This window comes from Carcharodon carcharias, chromosome 5 (assembly GCF_017639515.1).
Source record: "Carcharodon carcharias isolate sCarCar2 chromosome 5, sCarCar2.pri, whole genome shotgun sequence".
Taxonomy (NCBI): Eukaryota; Metazoa; Chordata; class Chondrichthyes; order Lamniformes; family Lamnidae; genus Carcharodon; species Carcharodon carcharias.
In genome coordinates, this window is record NC_054471.1 from 61136995 (window position 1) to 61158712 (window position 21718).

Consider the following 21718-nt stretch of genomic DNA (forward strand, 5'->3'; position numbering starts at 1 on the left):
AGTAATGAGGCTCTGGAATATAATACAGGCTGGTGTGGTAGGTGCTAACTCTCTGAATACTTCCAGAGGACTAGCTCCAGCCAAGGACAGAAATCACATAACATAGAATGTAAGTGGCTTTATAAATCTTTGTAATCCTTGGTTCATGTGACCTCTTTGGCTGGTGTCAGTGACTTGAGGGAGGGGATCGAGAAGGAATTTTCCAGGATACATTTTACCCCTCACTGGCCCTGGGTTTTCCTCTTTCTCATTTGTGATTTTTAAATGGGCTGCAAATAAAACTGCCAGTGTTGGAAATCGGAAACAAAAAGCAAAGATGTGGAAAATACACAGCAGGTCTAACAGCTTCAGTGAAGAGAAACACAGGTTTTGTAGAGTACTGTCACTGCCCAAATCAATGCCGCCCTCACATGGCTGGAACCTATCTAATCAAGTCCCATTCAGAAGCACGTTCCTCCTATGCGATTTCTCTGTGAGGCTTCATGGGAACATAACCCCTGAGAACAGAGGGACTTTACTGTATAGAAGTCAAATATGGCCTGGTTTACCAGACCACCTGAAGGAAAACATCAGCTAGGTTTTCCACCAATAGCGAACTCAGTTACATGCTTCATAAGTTTGGTAACCTAGTGTGTCAAACTTGCAGTCTATAACACATTCCACATTTTCTTGTATAGGAACATTGGACTTAGGGGCAGGAGTAGGACATTCGGCTCTTCAAACCTGCTTCACCATTCAATAAGATCATGGCTGATCTCGTTGTGGTCCCGACTCCACTTTCCTGTCTTCTCACACCCACCCCAAACCCTCGACTCTCCTGTCAATCAAAAATCTACCGAACTCTGTCTTGAATAAATTCAATAAATAATTTAATAATTAACAATATATTAATAATAAATTAAATCTCTAATTTGATATTAAACGTCACCAAACATCACAAGTGATGACACCAATGGCAATGGATCCATCCCATCACTAATGTTCAAATTCTGCATTCTGGAAGCAATTTAATTCAGCAACAACTTTAAACCAGTCTTGCGAATTTGAAATAGCAGGGCCTGGATTTTTCAGATTCTTTAAAAAGTTTTAAAGGTTCTGTTTATGTAATATAAATACAAATTTATCTATCATACGACAAATCCCAATTCTTAGTTCCCTGTATCTTAGTTGATTATGATTTAGTTAATTTGATTTATTAATCATCTCAAGTATCCACAAACATTTTGACAATATGCAGGGAAGTTTTGCAACTATCCGATTTCTCCCATCTAATTATCAAGGTCTTTATCATTAAGTTAATGATAAAAGTGTATGTAGTTATAAACATATACTAGGCTTGTAAAATTTAGGAAGGTTTCTTTGAACCCATGACTGGTCAGAGATCTTTTTGCTGTTAACTAGTAATCAAAAAACTTAAAGACTTGATCCTGTAATTGGATTGCTCAAGATCACATGGAAGTTCAGAGATTTCAAATTAAGGGGGACGGTAGCATTGTGGTAATGTTACTGGACTAGTAATCCAGAGGTCCAGCCTAATGTCTGGAGACGTGAATTCAAATCCCACCACGACAGCTGGGGGAATTAAAATTCAATTAATTAATAACGATCAAGAAACTAGATCATCATAAAAAACCATCTGGTTCATGAATGTCCTTCCACTAAAGTCTAGTCTACATGTGACTGCAAATCCATAGCAATTCAGTTGACTTTAACTGCCTTAAGATATTGTGTAGCAAGTTGTATCAAACCATGACAAAGGCATTGACGGTGCACTTACGGTGGCTCACAACCACATTCTCAAGGGCAATTAGGGATGGGCAGGAAATAAATGTTGGTTTTGGCAGCGGCAGTCACATCCCACGAACAAATAAAAAATAAATTAAAACTGAGGGAAGGTGGGTGACATGTACATGACCACCAAGATAATAATGTCAATTTCTAGTAAGGGATCATTAAAAGATTCAAACTTAACTAAGTGTTATTTATCACATGCCACTGACAACTATCAATTGATTTCCAGGCTGTGGATTTCATGTTGTATATTAAAACATCGTTGTCAACTAAATAAATTCCATGTGGTTTAAGAATAATTGATAATACTAGTGAACATTTCTAATACATATACAGACTGTTTGTGTAGATATTGATGCATATGCTTGGCTGCAGGATTATGCTACCTACTATACACCAACTAAATCTTGATAAAGTCAAGTTATTTTCCAAAAAATGTTGGAATGGAATTATGATGTTGATGATAATTGTTGCATCTGCAGTTGTTCTGAAGGCTCAGGTGAGACTCTTCATTTGGAGTGATTTGATTTTAGCTCTCCATTTTCCATACCAATCTTGCAGCATTAATCACACTGCTGCCAGGCAAACCAGCCTGCAGTTTTCTTAAGTCCAAGTGGCAGCGGTGTAATAATTGCCTTAACTGCAGTAAAGTTGCAAGCATCATTGATTTTAATGAGGGGGAAATCTATGACAATTAACTTAGAATCATAGAACGGCCATAGCACAGAAGAAGCACATTTGGCCCAATGTATCAGTGCCGGCTCTCTAAAGAGTGAAGCTAGTCCTACTTCCCTGTCTTTTCCCCTCAGACCTACAATATTTTCTCTTCAGATAATCATCCAATTCCCTTTGAAAGCCACAACTGAATCTCACCACATTCTAAGGCAGTTCATTCCAGGTCCTACTCACTCACTGCGTAAAAAAGGTTTTCTTCAAATTGCCTATGGTTTTTCTTGCCATTCACATTAAATTGCTGTTCTGCCATTCTCCCTTTTTACTCCCTTCCAGGCTCCTCATGATTTTGAGCATCTCCATCAACTCTTCTCCAGTTAAATCAAAGCCAGTGTCAGCCATGGCTCAATTGGCAACACTCTTGCTGTAGAGTCAAAAGATTCAGGCTTGAGCATTAAAAAAAAGTATTTTATGAAGGTTCACGTTTCGGATCTGTGACTTTATGCCAGTCTCCCGATGAAAGGTCACAGACCTGAAACGCTGGGCTGAATTTTATGGGGTCTACAAGAGCAGGTTGGGAGGCAGCTGGGGATGCTAAAAATGGCAATATTTTCAGCATTGGCAGTATTTCGGTTTTATATTGTTTCACCAAAACTTCCTTAATTTTGTACTCTATGCTTCTATTTGTAAAGCCCAGGATCCTGTATGTCTTATTAACTGCTTTCTTAATCTGCCCTGCCACCTTCAATAATTTGTGCATATATTCCCCTAAATGCCTCTGCTCCTGCACCCACTTTAGAATTGTGTCCTGTGTTTTATATTGTTTCCCCTCGTTCTTCATACCAAATGTATAACTTCAAAATTCTCTACATTAAATTTTATCCCTCACGTGCCATTCCATTCCAGCAGCCTGTTTATGTCCTCCTGAAGCCTATTCACTATCCTCCTCACAGTTCACAATAGTTCTGAGTTTTGTGTCATTCACCAATTCTGAAATGGTGCCCCGCACGACCAAGTCTAGTTAATTAATATAGATCAAGAAAAAAAGACCTCTAACATTTTTTTCAGCACAAGTTAACTGCAGAACAGCAAAAATCTGGAGTGGAATAATTAATGGTGTATGTCACTTACTTCCCTCTCTCATTTGAGAGGTTCAGGAGTCCCTAGATACACTTGTGTATGTGCCATTAGAGTAATTTATGCTCCCAGGACAATGTGAGTGACCCACTCCACCTTACGAAATGCTAAAACCAGCAAGCCTCAGAGTTCATTTGAAATTAATAGTAATTCAACTGAAAGATCTGCTGACGTAATGCAACTAATTACAGCATCACCAAGTAACAATTTTAGCAGTCAAAAGATTTGTTATCCAATAGCTTGGTTAACATTCATTTTCCTTAGGCAGCCTGAGCTTGTAATTGAAATTCAATGCAATGTTTCCTTAATAAGATTGTTGTTTGGATCCAAAATGAAAGCAATTTATCTTTGGAAACAATAGAATTGATTTCTGAACCATATTTACATAAATGTAGGAAAACTAAGTATAGTGACAAACTAGAGAGCCAACCACATACAGGGGAGTCTACATATTATTCAAATGTAGGACAGAGAAATAACCAAAAATGAGAACCAGTTTTAATAAATGTTATAAGGTGGTATCCAAGGTATATACAAAAGTAGCAGTCCCAGAATACATTTCTATTTTCAATGTGTCATGTTTACAAGACAATTTAATATATGATTTGTAGGCAGTAGAACATGCAACACTAAGCGTAGAAGAAAGATTTTCAAAGATGAGCCAAGTCTCAGACCCAAATCCATCAGAAATACTTCAGAGATAATGAGTACAATTAGCTAGACCTCCACAAGGCACATGACAAAGTTCCACACAAAAGGCTTGAAGTTAAATTCAAAGCAGTGGGTATTTAGAGTGGGAATGGTTAAGAAAATGCTAAAAGGTGGCAAGTGAGTATTTGTCAGGAGTTATGGAGTATGGGTGAGGTGCGGAATAAGTTGTCTCAAGACTCAGTGTTAGCAACATTACTGTTCATACTTAAATGATCTGGATTAGAAATCCCATGAAAAGTATTGGCCTAAATTTTTTGGATCGTGGGGTCTTGCTTCCCACCATCCAAAGAGCCGGTGGGGAACACATCCCCATTGACTCCGAGTTCCCATCTGCCATTTCATGCTTAAATGAGCTCCAAGTGGCTGCAGGCAGGACTTCCGCCCCTCACTTGGGAGAAAACCCCACCTTAAAGAGCTGCTGGTCAATCTGATTCGCCGACAGCTCTCAAGTCCCTGCAGTGATAGCGCTGCAGTGGACAGAAGAAGAAATGCAGGAGGGTGCCTGACACTTAAGTCCAGGAAGTGAATGCCTGGCTATGTTCAAGAGGTCCCAGACTGGGGAGGGTAGGGAATGGGAGGGTGCGAAAGGGACAATGGAGGTCTCAGGGGGAGTTCCAGAGGCCATCACGCCTTAAGAGGGCGGGGCGGCGGGGGCACCCTATTTCAGAAAAGGGCTTTCCCACCCTTTCTGCCCGAGATAAAACTCTGATGATTTTCAGCCTTCCACCTCAATTGGGGCAACAGTGGGCTTCCCATCTGAGGCCTTGCTCGCCCCAGCGTAAAATCGCTGTGTGGTCAGGACGTGCGGGAACCCGATGGGAATCCCATCCTCCAATTTCTCGTTCCCCGTCCCTGTCTAAAATCCCACCTGTTGGGGAGCGTAAAATTCTGATCATCGAATCTGCAAATGGTACAAAAGCGGTAGCAGCAAGGGAATCAGCTAAGAGACAACAAAATTGGTGGGACAAAAATGCATGGTGGCAGATTGGAAAACCTGATTTTGTATAGAAGAGTGCAAAGGAATATACATAGAAGGAAAAAGGAGCAACACACAATCCATGAATAAACTACAGATGAACCTGAGAGAGACTTGGGAGCTAAACATGTCAACCAATGCAGAGAAACAAGCAACAAAGTCAACAGAATGTTGAACAACACAGCCAAAACAAAAAAAGTCACAAAATCATGCCTGCCCACGCTGAACTTGGCAAGTAACTCCTTCATTTTGTGACTATTGCTCCTGCTGCGACCAAAGGTCTTTTTTTGCTGCACCCCACAGAACTTCCACAACACTGTCAGAATCACATGATAGGAAGCTTGCAAATAAGAAATCAACTTCTCTGTATAAGTGTACCAATGCACCAATACACAGTTTTTATATTCAAACCATAAGAAAGATTAATGTACCAGCCATCTTGTCAAGTATACCACTGTATTAAATGCCCATACTTTTGTCAGTCTGCAATGGCACAATCCACACTCAATGACAAAAACTTGTATTGATATAGCGCCTTTAATGTAATAAACGCAAAAGTCAAGGTGCATTTATAAAACAAACTCTGGCCCTGAGCCATATGTGGCCATATTATGGCAGATGATCTAAAGCTTGGTCAAAGGGGTAGCTTTTAAGAGGCATCTTGGAGGAAAGGGAGCTAGAGAGGCAGGAATCTTTAGGGAGAAAATTATGGGGCTTAAAGCTGCAGCAGCTGAAGGCAAGACCACCAATGGTGGAGCAATTAATATCAAGGACGTGGAGGAGATCAGAATTAGAGGAGCACAGATATATCAAAATATTATGGCGCTGAAAAGATCACAAAGATTGAGAGGGTCAAGGACACAGAGGGGTGTGAAAATAAGGAAGAGAGTTTTAAAATCTAGACATTGCTTAACTGAGAGCCAATGCAGGTCAGTGAGCAGAGGGGTGATGAGTAAACGGGAGGGAATTGATGCGAGTGAGAACACAGGCAGCAGAGTTTTGGATGACGTCAAGTTTATGGAGAGTAGAATACAAGTAATGGGAATATGCATCAAATATGTAAAGGAAAAAAGAATGGCGCCCTGCATCCAACTTTCCTCCAACCGGACATATGTGAAAACTAAGAACATGAGGGATGGTCTCAGCAAAACCAAGGCAGACACCATGCACTCATCCAGATGAATATTTGCTCTTTTTAAGAGGCAACAAATATTCTAACTGCTTCGCATTAACAGCTACAAAATATTAATTTAAATATTGTCATCTCATTAATATTACACAATGCGCAGATGACCTAAGTAGAAAGTGATACATAAAGTAGCCCAGTTTTTTTGTAAGTGGGTAGGGGAAGACATCACATACAAAATTCAACAACTTGTATTTATGTAGTGCCTTTAACAGAATAAAATGCCCCAAGGTGCAGTTCTCTTAATATTCCAAAAAATAAAAATTGCCTTAGTTTCAGCAACAAGTGAAAAATGAAACTACTGAAGTACCCACTCAGAAACCAAGCACTGGTCCACAGTTTCTAGAAACAGTTGCTAACGTAATTCACATTATCTACGGCCAGAACGTTTACCAAGATGTATTTTTAAATTATGAGAGATTATATATTTGACATCTACCTACACGCTGAGTTTTAAAACAATTACTGTCACCCAAATCTTTTAAGGTTTAAAATCTCCAGTGTCACTTACCAGCACTGAAAGAAGAACAGATCATTTGAACCCCTGGCCTTGGTCGCTCAGTAAATTTAATTGGCCGATGGCTGTATTCAAAACAGAATATTAAAAAATTATTAGAAATACTGTGGTCTTAACTAACTATCTCACTTTCAAACTGAGGTATAACACATTTTCTATTTACTTCGGAGAGTACTGCCGCTTTTTACCTCCTGGAGGTTAATATTGTAAAAAGTGAAATTTGGCATTGGCAGCAATAATTAATACTGATTTTAAAAAGAATTCCCATATCAGTCATTGTCAAACTTATATAAAATTAACCAGGTTACTTTAATTAATAAGCTATTGAAATAGCACACTGCAAAACTAATGTCAGAACAGTCTTCTGGTACAAGGTCTGAAAGAAAAAACTTAAGATTGATATAGTCTTTTTAAAAAAACTTCATAAATTCAAGACATGAAAGTAAACCTTTGAAAATACAATGCAAAAATAAACTGCCCCTTCAGAGACAAGAGAATTTTATATTTGGATAAAAAAGCAACTGTAGAAGTAGTACAATAAAGTACTCCTTTTTATCACAAAAGCTATCCGAATACAAGACAATAAATCTTGGTAGAATTGAAATCAGCGAATATTATTTGTGTCCTCACAAAACAAATATTTCACCTGAATTGATACATTTTTGTGCCTTCAACACAATTAAAATGTTAGATCAATATTCTACTATGGACCAATAGGATCACATTTCCAGCAGAACCTAGTGCTCGAGGCTTTTTTCTAGCTCTGATGACGACAACACCTCTGTCAATGGCATGAGTTACTTCATGCATCATTGTGTGTGCACAGGAATCCCTGCAAAGTAGGTATTGAGAAACTGCTTCTCCTCATGCAAAGGTCCTTTTAGTTGTTAACCAGGTGATACTGTGACCATCAGACAAAGTACTGCTGTTTGTTAATATATTAATAGGTAATTTTAAACAAAAGCAAATGGGAATTAGGATATATTATATTACACAACATAACCTCACTCTTTTACTAATGGATGACACTGATTCTAACATAAATAGTTACTCAGGAATTGCAAACACAACTTTAAATGTCAGGGACTACACACACACTGATGGACGGACACTATTTGCAAATCAGATTCCAAAATAATTTTCAAAAGCAGAGCCAAATGACAGGACAGATAATATAAGATGTGGTTCCTGTTCTTTCAATCACTGCTGTACTAGATTCAATAACCATCAGAAAGCTAGACAATTGATAATGAGCTGATTCCGTGCATCAGTCTCTTTGCATCACTACATTATTTTGCTTCACATTAGAGCAATGACGCACTGAGCTGATTCACCACATTTAATGAGTCAGAGTGGGAAGCAGTTCATTCAATGTCACTTTGAAGAATCCAAGAACAAGTAATGGATATTTAGAGTAGCATGAATTAATCAACTTCAAGCAGCCTGGATTTTGTAGTACAAGTGGTTTCCCAAACCATATTACAGATCTCTGGGAAACTCTGATTCACATTCCGGAATTCTGGAAAACTCTAAAGAATTTGAATAGTCAGCTCCATGAGCAAGCAAAGGCTCAGAGACACTCACAATCAGATCAACTGTTCTCCCAGCAAAGATTATAAACATGTTCAACAGCATAATAAGAAATGGATGGGAATCTAGTCAAGTGGTTAACAGGTATAGTTTTCAGGAAGATGTTAAAGCCCTGTTTTTTCTGCCCTATGTATGGCTAAAGTGCTATGGTAAGTTAACAGATAAATTAAAAAACACGTCAGTTGATCTGGTCTCAGTGGAACATGTGAAAACTGACCATCCATAATTTCTCATATACGTGCCTATCAAAATTGACTGTCACATTGAATGGGACACACACAACCCAACTAGGCTTTCTTAATTTGACAATGAAGCTTAAACATATAGAGTATTTTTCAGCAACATTTAAGATACGGAAGGTCGTTCATTGACCTTCTCTCAGCTCAGTCATTTGCCAAGTTACACAAAGGCAGTCAGGCACCAAACAGCCAATTAGGCCAGAGAACAGTTTACTCATACCAGTAATCAAACAACCAAGTCAAAGAAGAGTCAAAAGAGTTGTTGGCAATCACAGTCAGAAGTCTCAAAACAGTTGGGCAGAATCAATTCAGGCAAGAAAGGGAAAACACAAAGAGCTTTGAGAGTTGAAATGCACATTATTAGAGTTTCACTACTCAATCTAGCAATTAGTATTCACTGGTCAGCTGAACCAAAATCAAAGATGAAGAATCCACAAGGAAGATTGTTAGGGGCGGTGGCAGATTGTCACAGTTTCAGAAAGTAAACTGAGGTTTTCTGAACAAGAGATCAATTGCAAAAATAGAAGAAGTGCTGCAGCTGATACAGTGGCATCCAAGTTGTTAAACCACTTGGCTACATTAGACCTCAAACTAGCTATAATCTATAATAACCCCACTATAGAGGAGATATGGCAATATATTTAAATTATACCTGTGTCTGTAATATTTACACTCTACTGATAATGTTAGTGTTTCTAAACTAATTCTGTTGCAATTAAGGGCCTGTTGTAGTATTAGTATCTCACAAAAATGCTGGTTGTACAGACTTGGACATTGATTATATTAGTATTATGACTTCTTTGTCTAGCAAGAGTGAATTAATGGTCTTCACACAGGTAATACTGTTTTATCTAGGTTGACTGACCCAGACATACTGGCAGGTATTAAAAATCTCTAAATAACTAAATCGTCGTTTTATATACATTGTGGATGTACTTGGTAAATTTCCAATCTAGTCTGCATACATGAGAGAGAAGAAAAGACAAAGTTTGGTCTATATACTTAGACTAAACATCAGAAGATCTGAAAATATGTTCCAGAAGCATGGAATGTATTCTATCATGTACACTACTTACCTTGCACTTTTTAAAAGGCAAGTCATGTCCAAAAATTTAATAGTTTGTTGAAGAAATAACCAATTGTACAGGTACAGAGAAAACAAGGCAGCATCGATAGAAAGTTAACTGATAGACAAGAAACAAAAGGTTAGGGTTATGAGTGCTGTACAAGTTCCAGAAAGATTGGAAGTGGTATACACTGGATCAAAATCCTGGAACGCCCTCCCTAACAGCAATGTGGGTGTACCTAAACACATGGACTGCAGCTGTTCAAGAAGGCAGTTTGTCACCACCTTCCCAAGGGCAATAAATGCTCGCCTAGCCAGCAACACCCACATCCCAGTGAGTGAATTAAAATAAAAACCCAGGGCCCAATGCTGAGTTCACAATTATTCTAAAAGATTATCTAGATCATTTAGGCTTGAACATTGAGAGCACAATATCAATTTTTTTTAGTGACATAAAAGTAGGGCAATCAGAAAAGTGGACTGAATGTCTTGAAGGGCACATGGACAGGTTACTAGAATGGTGGCAGATGCAATTTACTGCAGGTAAGTGTGAAATGATGCATATTGGATGAAAAAACTTAGAGATGTGCTCAATCAAAAGACACAAAAGGTTGTGGAGGAACGCAGAGAATTGGAGGTGCAAGTACATAATGCATTGAAAGCAAAATTGCAGTAAGATGAATGATTTAAAAAAGGCCAATATCAATTTGGGTTCTATTATCAAAAGTACAGAGCACAAAAGCAAAGAAGTTGAATTCTTTTTTACAAGGCAGAGGTTGGTCACAGTTAGAGCATCGTGTGCAGTTTTGATCACCCCACTGCAAAAAGGACATTAAAGCCACAAAAGCATACAGCATGAATTTGTCGTGGATGAGAAATTATAAAAAAGGGAGAAAATGGATGATTTCCACTGATGCAGAGAAGACCAAGCAGAAACGTAATGAAGGTTTTTGAAATTACGAAGTATGAAAAAGAAAGACTATTTTCCCTAGTTGAATAATAGTAATGAGGGGGTTAATTAACTTAAAACGCTCATGAAGAGATTCAATGAAATTAATAAAAATGCCTTTACACACTGAGTTGCTACAGCATGGAAGGCTTTCTCAAAGGAAACAGTTGAGGCAAGGATCAGTACATTTTTAAGGGAACATTGGATAAATATTTGAAGCAGAGGAAGATGCAAGGCTGTCGGAAAAGAACGGGGAGGTTGGATTCATTTAGACTGCTGTAAAAATGAGCCATACAATGGATTGAGTGGCATCCTTCTGAGATGTAAACCTTGATCAAACTACTCAAGGAGACTTTCCTTCAAAAAAAAAGATACCTTACTTGGAAATTGACTCCATTGAGAATGAGAGGGCTTCCATTTTTAAAAAATCTTCATTTCAAGTTTGAAGAACAGATGATCACAGTAAAAACATGCAGCCTTACATTAGCCTGGTGACTGATTTGCAAACATGCCAATCCCAATTCAATCCAAAACTCTCGTGCATACTTGAAATTGATCACTAAACCACCCATCACTTTAACATGTACATGCTACTTTCACTTTACCCTTCATTTCCATCTGTGAAATATTATCTGGGTCATTGCAAGAAAATAATAAGGCGAGGGCATCACTTTAAAAAAACAGAACAATAGTGATAACTATTGCTCTCAAGAGCGGAGTTTGTGAAAAATGATCTTCATGATCCATGATAACAGCAGTTTCAAAGGACATGATAAGAAATACCTTTAAGTTACATACTGTTTAATGGAAAAGGATTTTCAAGTTTGAAGTTATAAGCCTCAAATTATGTCATTAATGGTGCTCTACGTCAAAGTCGGAGTTGAAATCTCAGTTAACTCACAGTCAGCTACCTTTGAATCTATGCTATGGGATGTATTAGTTTTAAAAGGTAGCCATTTCTCATTCAGTTTCGTTCTGGTAGAATCAATCCAAGATTGAACACATTTACTATTTACATTCAGATGATTCCAATGTAAATGCATTCTTCAGGAGAGATCCCTGCTCCGTGCACATTGAACAAATTTACAAGAACATGTAGAGGAACCGGTAATTTGTACCCTCATATGAATGTATAGTTCTCTAAAAAAAATGTAAAGAAATAAAGAAAATTTGCATAATTAGCACCCTCAGAATGGAAATCAAATTATTCTTCCTTCTTCAGGGAATGAGGATAGGATGAACTTTTTGTCCAAAATATTATCACTTCGACAAAACAAAATAACACTCTTACCAATACTCCATTGACCTTATTTTGAAAACATCAGAGATGTTGCACATTTCCCAGCATGCGATTTCCTACGATTAACCAACGCTAAAGCAGCCCACAGGTCTGTCTGAAGTTACATAACCCCTACTTCCTCCATTGTTTTCTAGGGGGTATGGTAGCATAGCAGTTCTAATACTGGAGAACAATGCAAGCGCCTTGACTAATGATCCACAAGCATTACTTCAAATCCCACTATGACAGCTGAAGAACTTAAATTTAATTAATTAAATAAAATATGGAATTAAAAGCTGATACCAGTTAAGGTACCCAAAAAACTATAGGGTTGTTGTAAAAATCTATCTGGTTCACTGACGTCCTTCAGAAAATCTGCCACTCTTATCTGGTCTAGCCTATAGGTGACTTCAGACCTACAGCCATTTGGCTGACTCTTAACTGCCCTCTGACATGAGCTGCCTTCTTGAATGCAGGTCAATCAGTACCTTCTCAAGACTAATTCGTGATGGGCAACAAATGCTACCCTTTCCGACGATACTCACCTCCCATGAAGATAGGTAGGAAGGTAAGTTGTGAGGAGGACATAAAGAGTCTACAAAGGGACTAAGATAGATTAAGTGAGTGAGCAACATTTTGGCAGATGGAATATGCTATGGGAAAATGTGAACTCATCCACTTTGGCAGGAAGAATAGAAAAGCTCTATATTATTGAAATAGAGAAAGATTGCAAAACTCTGTGGTACAGAGGGATCTGAGTGTCCTGGTACATGAATAACAAAAGGTTCGTACACAGATACAGCAAGTGATCTGGATGACAAATGGAACATTGGCATTTATTACAAGGGGAATGGAATATAATAGCAGAGATGTTTAAGGCTTTGGTGAGACCACATTTGAAGAACTGTATGTAGTTTTGGTCTCCTTACTTAAGGAAGGATACTCTAGCATTAGAAGTAGTTCAGAGTAGGTTGAATCAATTGGTTCCTGGGATGAAGGATTAATTTATGAGGAAATGTTGGACAGATTGGGCCTGTATCCATTGGAGTTTAGAAGAATGAGAGATGCTCTTATTGAAACAAATAAGATCCTGAAGGGATTGACAGAGTATGCTTAGAGGATGTTTTCCCTTGTGGGAGAGACTAGAACTAGAGGACACAGTTTAAAAGTAAGGGGTCTCCTATTTAAGGCGGAGATGATGAAAATATTTTTCTCCTAGAGGGTTGTTGGTCTGTGGCATTGTCTTCCCCATAGAGCAGAGGAGGCTGGGTCGTTGAATATTTTTAAGACTGAGTTAGATAGATTCTTGATTGACAAGGGAGTTAAAGGGTACGGGGATAAACAAGAAAGTGGAGTTCAAACCACGATCCGATCAGCCATGATCTTATCAAAGGGCTGAGCAGGCTAAAGGAGCCAAATGGCCTGCTCCTAATTTTTGTATGTACAGGTGCAGTACCTCAAATCCGGCTACCCAAAAACTGATTGTATCTGAAAACTGGACATTTTTTACCACGCTCCAGTGAACCTTGACCCTACCTAGACCAAGCTCAAAAAAGCTCAGGGAGTTGCTGAGTACTGATCAGCTTTGCACGTCTAACCTTTCCTGCACTCCAACGAACTTTGACCCCACCCGACCCAGTGCAGACGTAGCAGAGACGGCTGTACTCACCCTAGAAGAGCAAAAAAAAACTCTTGCAGAATCCAAGAGGTAAAATACTTAGCTATGTATTGTACTTGGGATCTGGACATAGGCTTGCTGTTGCTACAGCACAAGGTACTTATACTGAGTTTTGATGCCATTAAGGCCACCCAAGTAGAAGCCACAGGCTTAAATTCAAACACTGCATTTGATTCCCAAAAGCCTTTAAGTTCCAAGTGCACTAGTTGCCTTCTTGCAGCTGGCCCAAATCAGCTCAAGGAGTTAAGAGTTAATTGAAGAGTACTGTACAATCTTTTATGAATAAAAAGCAAATAGTTTTCAATAACAATTACAGGGTATTTTTAACATAATTTTGGTTTGATTGATCTTTTCTAGTTTTAAACAGGGTGTGCTGTTGTAGGGAAGTGGGGGTGACATGAAAGGGTTATTCAATCCAATGCGTGAGAAGCGAATTAATATCAGCAGAAACCTGGCTGTTTGTCGTGACATGAATGCAGGAGGTATGATCATTAAGTTTGCAGATGACATGAAAATTGGTGGTGTGGTAAATGGCGAGGAGGAAAGCCTTAGACTACAGGACGATATCGATGGGCTGGCCAGATGGGCAGAACAGTGGCAAAAGGAAATTAATCTTGAAAAGTGTGAGGTGATGCATTTTGGGAGGACTAACAATGCAAGGGAGTACACGATGAATGGTAGGACCCTAGGAAGGACAGAGGATCAGAGGGACCTTGGTGTGCATGTCCATAGACCCTTGAAGGCAGCAGGACAGGTAGATAAGGTGTTTAAGAAGGCATATGGGATACTTGCCTTTATTAGTCGAAGCACTGAATACAAGAGCAGGGAGGTTATGATGGAGCTGTACAAAACATTAGTTAGGCAACATCTGGAGTACTGTGTGCAGTTCTGGTCGCCACACTATAGGAAGGATGTGATTGCATTAGAGAGGGTGCAGAGGAGGTTCATCAGGATGTTGCCTGGGCTGGAGCATTTCAGCTATGGAGAAAGAATAGAGAGGCTGGTTTTGTTTTCTTAGAGCAGAGGTGACTGAAGGGGGACCTGACTGAGATATACAAAATTATGAGGGTCATAGATAGGGTAGGTAAGAAGAAACTTTTCCCCTTATTGGAGGGGTCAATAACCAGAGGCATAGATTTAAGGTAAGGGGCAGGAGGTTTAGAGGGGATTTGAGGAAAAATGTTTTCACGCAGAGGGTGGGGGATACCTGGAACTCACTGTCTGAAAGGGTAGTAGAGGCGGGAACCCTCACAACATTTAAGAAGTATTTAGATAACCACTTGAAACGCCACAGCATACAGGGCTACGGGCCAAGTGCTGGAAAATGGCATTAGAGTAGTTGGGGGCTTGATGGCTGGTGCGGACATGATGAGTCGAAGGGCCTCTTTCCAGCACATAAAACTCTATAACTCTATGGCCATTAACCTACAATGTTTTGCAATCATATCAGTTGGTTTTCCTGCATCTGTTCGCTATTCACTGAATTAAGGCATTCCAATTTTTTCCCCGTGAACCAGCAAGTCCTGAAATCCAGCACAAACTTGGTACTGAGTTGCTCCGATTTCAGGTACTCTACCTGTATGTTCTTATGTGAACTGATGAAAAAAAATTCAAACTGAGATTGTTCAAATTAAAAGGCCTCCTTTGATATTATATTAAAGTTGCTCAATTCATACACTGTGTTAATTTAATAATCCTTCCAAAAATGGCTTTGAATTAACAGATGTAACCCATAATATTCTGTTCAGCTGAACCCAGACTTTTAACAAATTAAATACCAAAATATTTAAGAGCAATTAATTACAAAATGGCATTTGCTTTAAGAAACTCTATTAACAGTTACTTAAAAAGAAAGCACATCTACTTACCTAAATTTGTACATGCCAGCATCCCACTGCCAGAAACAAACTGTACCATCTGCCCCTGTGGAAGACAGGAACCTCATAGAGCCAGTACACATTGGCGAAAACTGAAAAACAATATTAAAAAGGTTAGCAACAGGCAACATGCAAAAGCATATTTCACTGTCAAAATGTGCAACACGATTCAACAGAAAATGTTTGTTAGCAATGGTTAATTAATTAAGTGGACCAGCTATAAAGGCAACCAATTTTCTCACTACCTACCCCAAGAATGATCCAGATGCTGTTGTTTTCAGGCACTTCCATCTTACAAAATTCTAACTAGTAAGGCAAGGAAGGCTTTAGGAGGCAGGGAGGAAGACCTTTTCCCCAATAACTGTGTGAACAAACAAACCTACTTGGCACCAAACTGAGCTGAGAGATGAGGAGCTGGCTGCCTTCAGGTGGAGTGACAGTGGGGCACCAAAATTAGCATCAGCATCCCCAAGCTAGGAAGGGTTTTTAAAAAACTTAGCCAAATACCCATGACCACAACTAGAGACATTGCTACCATTTACGATGTGAAAGGAGGAAGATGTCCACAAGTCCAGAGTCTGAGAAATAAAGAGAACTGAAAATGATTGCACAATGGTGAGGCTACTTAACACAGAATGAGAATTTCAAATTTGACATGTCAGAGGACCAGGATAATTGCCTGCAAATTACAAGTACATGGGATAAGAATTTAAGAAGCAAATGGAGGTATCCTAATATTAGCGTGCAGCAGTCAGAAGAGAAGCATTGTTGGAAATGCTATGGCTATGATCAGACAGGTAAGAAAGAGTGGAACCAGGTACAGCAATCCCACCAAGCTGAACAATGGAACAGAAGCACTGCAGGAAGATGGTGTGATCAACCATGCTAACAGCCAAAGAGAGGTCCAGGAAGGATAATGAACAATGATCACAGTCATGGTATTGCATAATACTTGGGAGTTCAGAAAAAAGCCATTCAGCCCAAAGGACCATGCTGATGCTTATGTTCCACACGAGCCTCCTCCCATCTTAATTCACCTAACTCCATCATCATATCCTTTTCTTTAAATTCCTCTCTTGCTCACATTTCTCCTTAGCTAGTTTCTCCTTAAATTCATCTATTCTAGTCCTCCTGTGTGAACAGGTTCCACATTTTAATCCCTCACTGGGTAAAAAGAAGTTACTCCTGAATTCTCTATTGGATCTATTAGTGACCATATTGTTCTAGTTTGGTCTCCTTGAGAGAATGTCATTCAAGTATGTTGTTAAGAGTTATAAGACAGAAGCTTAGGAGAGATCGAGAAAGATGTGGGCCCAGAGTTTGGAGGTAACATTATGGTTAAGGTCTTGAAAGAAAAGGGAGATATAAGGTGGAGAGATGATTTGCAAGGGAAAAGGGATCAATGGTGCTTTTTTTTCAAAACACGAGAGTGATGATGGCAACTTTGATAGGGAGAGGGTCAGAGCCCAAGGAGATAGAACCACTTGCAATGTTACTGTCCATATGTGGTTACCACTCATTTTTCCAGAACCACTTCATCCAATTCAGGATCGCAGGGAATGGGAGCTTATCCAAACAGGCAATCGGCGCTAGGTAGGGTACACCCAGGATGGGACGCCAGTCCATCACAGGGCACACACAGACACACAAAGGGGGACAATTTACCATAGCCAATCTGCTGAGCTAGTACGTCCTTGGGTGATGGGAGGAAACCGGAGCACCCTGCAGAAACCCACACGGACACGGGGAGAACGTGTAAACTCCACACAGACAGGCACCCGAGGTCAGGATCGAACCCGGGTCCCTGGAGCTGTGAGGCAGCAGCGCTAACCACAGCGCCACCATTTGCGCCCATATGCCATTACTATTTGCATTAATTTCAGGTGGAGGTGGTATGCAAGGTCCTGTTGAAGGTAACTTGTGGAATGAACCCATTGGTTTCACTAGACTCCTTCCATGTGAACATAAATGCAAAATCAATAAATCTAGACATTCATCCATGTATTCAAGATCCTTTAAAACCCCAGGTAATTCTGATGAAAGGTCAGCAACCTGAAGCTTTGATTCTGTTTCTCTCTCTACAGATGCTGCCTTATTTCCAGCATTTCTGGTTTTATTCCAGAAATACTAATCTGGATTTGAAAATTAATTATATTTTGTTCTTCCCAGCTTGTGTTTTTGAATATCATCCTGCTTTGAACATTCTAGTTTTTCACAAATGAAAAAACTCCTACAAAAACTCAGTAAAAACCATTCACAGACAGGCTAGAGTTGAAAGGTTTTTGGCTATACTATTGGAAGCCATTGGAAGGACTTTAGCTATAGTATTATGTGAGTGAAGCTAAAATTACAGTATTTGCTCTATGCATCTCAGGTTTAAACTACACTCAATGGCTGGGATTTTCCAGCGCCATCGTGGGCAGGACCCGCCGGGGGTGAGGCGGCACCCCAGCCAGAAATCCACTGACTTGCAGCGGGACCAGAAGATCATGGCGGCGGGTGAGTGCAGAAAATCCCGCCCAATGTCTTGCAAAAAGCTCTATTTTAATTTGCTGAAACTATTTTCCTTGACTAGAAGTTGACAAAGCTGCTGCATTCCTCAGATCCCAGAAGCGACTTCTCAGACTCCCTTACAGGAATAAAAAAAACTCCTTGTTGCCTGAAGTGATCGTGTCTTAAGTTGATAGATCAGATATATCCACTCCTTGCCACAAGTCAATTTTCTGCAGTCAGACATGTACTGGATTGTTTTATTCGAATATGTAAAGATATTGCAAAGATTAGATCAAATCTAATTAGTAAATTATAGAACGGTGCAAGAACTACATGGTGTTAATAATTGGGACTTCAAATATTTGAATATAGACTGGGATAGCAATATGTAAAGGATAAAGAGAGAGAAGAATTCCTAAAACGTGTACAAGAGAACTTGTTTCATCAGTGTATTTTCAGCTTATGAAAACTATACTTACCTTAGGAACTCCTGATGGACCTTGGATGTTTTGCACACACGCAGACCAGGAACGCCTGTGCACAAGGAGGAAAAAAAAGGCGCAAAAACCCAGGTCAGGTGACCAGGAGTGGAGCGCCATCATGAAGAAGTGTCCCAGGCAGGAGACAATGGACAGAGAACAGGAAGAGGTTTCAAAAGGGACAAGGGACAGGGAACTAAAAGAGTTCCAGAGAAGGGACAGGAACAGGATGAGGTCCCAATTCAATTTAAAAAAGACAGCAGAGCAAAAAAGGCTCCAAATAGGAAAAGGGCTATGGGTAGCACACTTTAAGTGAAGAGGCTCTGGTAACCCAGAGGGTTTAGAAGAAGCCCTGAAAATCCAACAAGGCCACAGAAGGTTGGCGACTCTGTGCTGTGGGTCATTGGGACAAATGTATCCCCTTGGAGCAGTAGTGTTCCGCTCGGCACGGCCGAAGATCTGAAATTGTGTTTGTGACTTTGTGCTTGAGTGTATACTCAGGAATCCAGGGGAATGGAATCATGGGCAACAAGACTGAAACCCTGCAGGGAGGCCATCTTTGATGCTATCCAAGTTGGAGCAACTTTTGGAGAGGGTTCCAAGGTGAGATCTTCGAAGGTGAAGACTGGAATCCCTCATGAGAGTTTCGGTGAGATTGGTTGACTCAGTGTTTACTGACATCTGGGTTAGTTGTTGAGAAGTCCAAGGACGCTGTCTTGGTTGCACCTGCCATTTATTGTGTAGTGTGTCGTGTTCGACCACAGTTGCCTGTTAATTCACATGTACCTCATACTTACCCTGAATATTATAGTATAGATGTTGTAAATCGTTTTACCTTTCTGACCGTGTAAAGTTTATTTTTATTTGCTCAAAACTCATGGAATCTTGTGCTTTATTCACTGAGCAAGTGGCCTGAATCTCAAACTTTGTCTACTTTAAACAAAATGTTATTGCTCTTTAACTAGATCTTACCAACAACTTGGGGATCTGGCCAAGGATCATAAAAAGCCCAACAAGCAAGAGAGCAGTGCCGGATCTAGTTTTGAGGAATTAAGTGGGAGAAGTGGAGCTTATTTCAATGGAAGAGCATTTAGAAAATAGTGATCATATTATCAAGTTTATATCAGCTGTAGCAAAGAACATGGTACAATCTGCCTTAAATACACTCAACTGATGAATGGGTTGAAATGGGATCTGGTCCAGATTGACTGGAAACAAAAATTAGTCAGCAAAACAGTGATTGAAAGTAGGAGGCCTCTAAAGAAGAGATGACACTGTCCCATGAGTAGGAAAGGAAGGGCATCCAAAGCTATAACTTCCTCAACGACTAAATATATAGGGATTAAAATGAAAGAGAGAAAGAATGCTCCTGACAATTGCAAGGGCCACAATACAGTATAGAATCTAACAGAATGTAAGAAGTAAAGAGGTTGAAAAAAAGGAAATAATTGGAACAAAGAGATAGTATAAAAAATAATTAATGGCCAACACAAAAGTAAACCCAAAAGTCTTTGATAAATAGTAAAAGGGCGGTCAAAAGAAGCGCACGGTTGATTAGGGACCAGAAAAGACATCATCTTGTGGAGGAAGAGAGCGGGGCTAAAGTACTAAATGAAGACTTTGCAATTATCTTCTCTAAAAAGAATTCTGCGAATACAGCATTAAAGGATCAGACAGAAGTGGTATTGGACAGGACAAAAATGAACATGAGGTATTGAAAAGGTTGGTAATACTCAAAGTAGTGAAGTCTGAACAGGATGCATCCTAGGCACCTAAGGTTAGCCACAATCTTCCAAACATCCTTGGATATGGGAACTGAAGAGAGGACTGCAAATGTTACATCCCTGTTCACAAAAAAGGCCAGAGGGAAAAACCCAACCACTAAAGGCCAGTCAACTTAATATCAGTGTTGCAAGAGACTTTTAGAGACAATGTATCACAACAAATTTAACTGACATTTGGAAAACAATGGGCTAATAAATGAAAGTCAGCACAGACCTGTTAAAGACAAATCATGCTTGACTAACTTGATCAAGTTCTTTGATGAAGTAACAAATAGGATTAATAACGATAGTGTGATTGATGTGTATATGGGCTTTTAAGAAGTGCATGAAAAAGTACCACATCATAGCAAAATTAAAGCCCATAAGATTAAAGTGACAGTGGCAGCATGACTATAAAATTAGTTAAGGGTAGAAAATAGAGAGGGGCTGAATGTTGCTTTTCAAACTTCGGGAAATACACAATGGTGTTCTCCAGGAGTCAGTATTAGGACCACTATTCTTTTGGTTATACATGTTAATGACATGAGCTTGGTCATAGTTTCAAAGTTTACAGATGATTTGAAACTCAAAGGCAGTAAATGCATTAGAGAGATGCAAAACAAATTGACCAGAATTTTACCAGGGTGAAATACTTCGATAAATGTGGAGAACCTGTGTTTTCTCCTCAGGCAATAGAATGATAAGGGGAGATTTGATAGAGACATTCAAAATTATGAATGGTTTATATCAGATAAATAAGGAGAACATTTCCAGGTCCATGGAAGCAGTCCATGTCCAAATGCAGCAACACCTGGGCAACATCCAGGCTTGGGCTGACAAGTGGCAAGTAACTTTCACGTCATTCAAGCGCCAAGCAATGACCATGTACAATAAGAGAGAAACTAACCATCGCCCCTTGACAATCACTGGAATTACCATTGCTGAATCCCCCACTATGAACACCCTGGGGGGTTACCATTGACCAGAAAGTGAACTGGACTAGCCATATAAACACTATGGCTACAAGAGCAGGTCAATGGCTAGGAATACTGCAGTGCGTAACTCACTTCCTGACTCCCCAAAGCCTGTCCACCATCTACAAGGCACAAGTCAAGAGCGTACTGGAATATTTTCTAATTGCATGGAAGAGTGCAGCTCCAACAATACTCAAGAAGCTTGGCATCACCCAGGACAAAGCAGCCTGCTTGATTGGCACTCCATCCACAAACATTCTGTCCCTCTACCACCAACGCACAGTGGCAGCAGTGAGTACCATCTAGAAGATGCACTGCAGGAACTAACCAAGGCTCCTTAA

The 21718-nt window shown here is 39.7% G+C and overlaps 1 protein-coding gene across 1 annotated transcript in view; it reads right to left on the reverse strand.

Moving 5' to 3' along the window:
- LOC121277874 (pleckstrin homology domain interacting protein) overlaps positions 1-21718 on the reverse strand; it is a 246095-nt gene that overhangs the window by 128596 nt on the left and 95781 nt on the right. The window contains exons 9-10 of the mRNA XM_041187625.1: positions 15660-15760; positions 6985-7055 (exon numbers count right to left, since the gene is read on the reverse strand). Of these exons, the coding sequence (XP_041043559.1) occupies positions 6985-7055; positions 15660-15760 (172 nt within the window). The remainder of the gene's footprint in view (positions 1-6984; positions 7056-15659; positions 15761-21718) is intronic.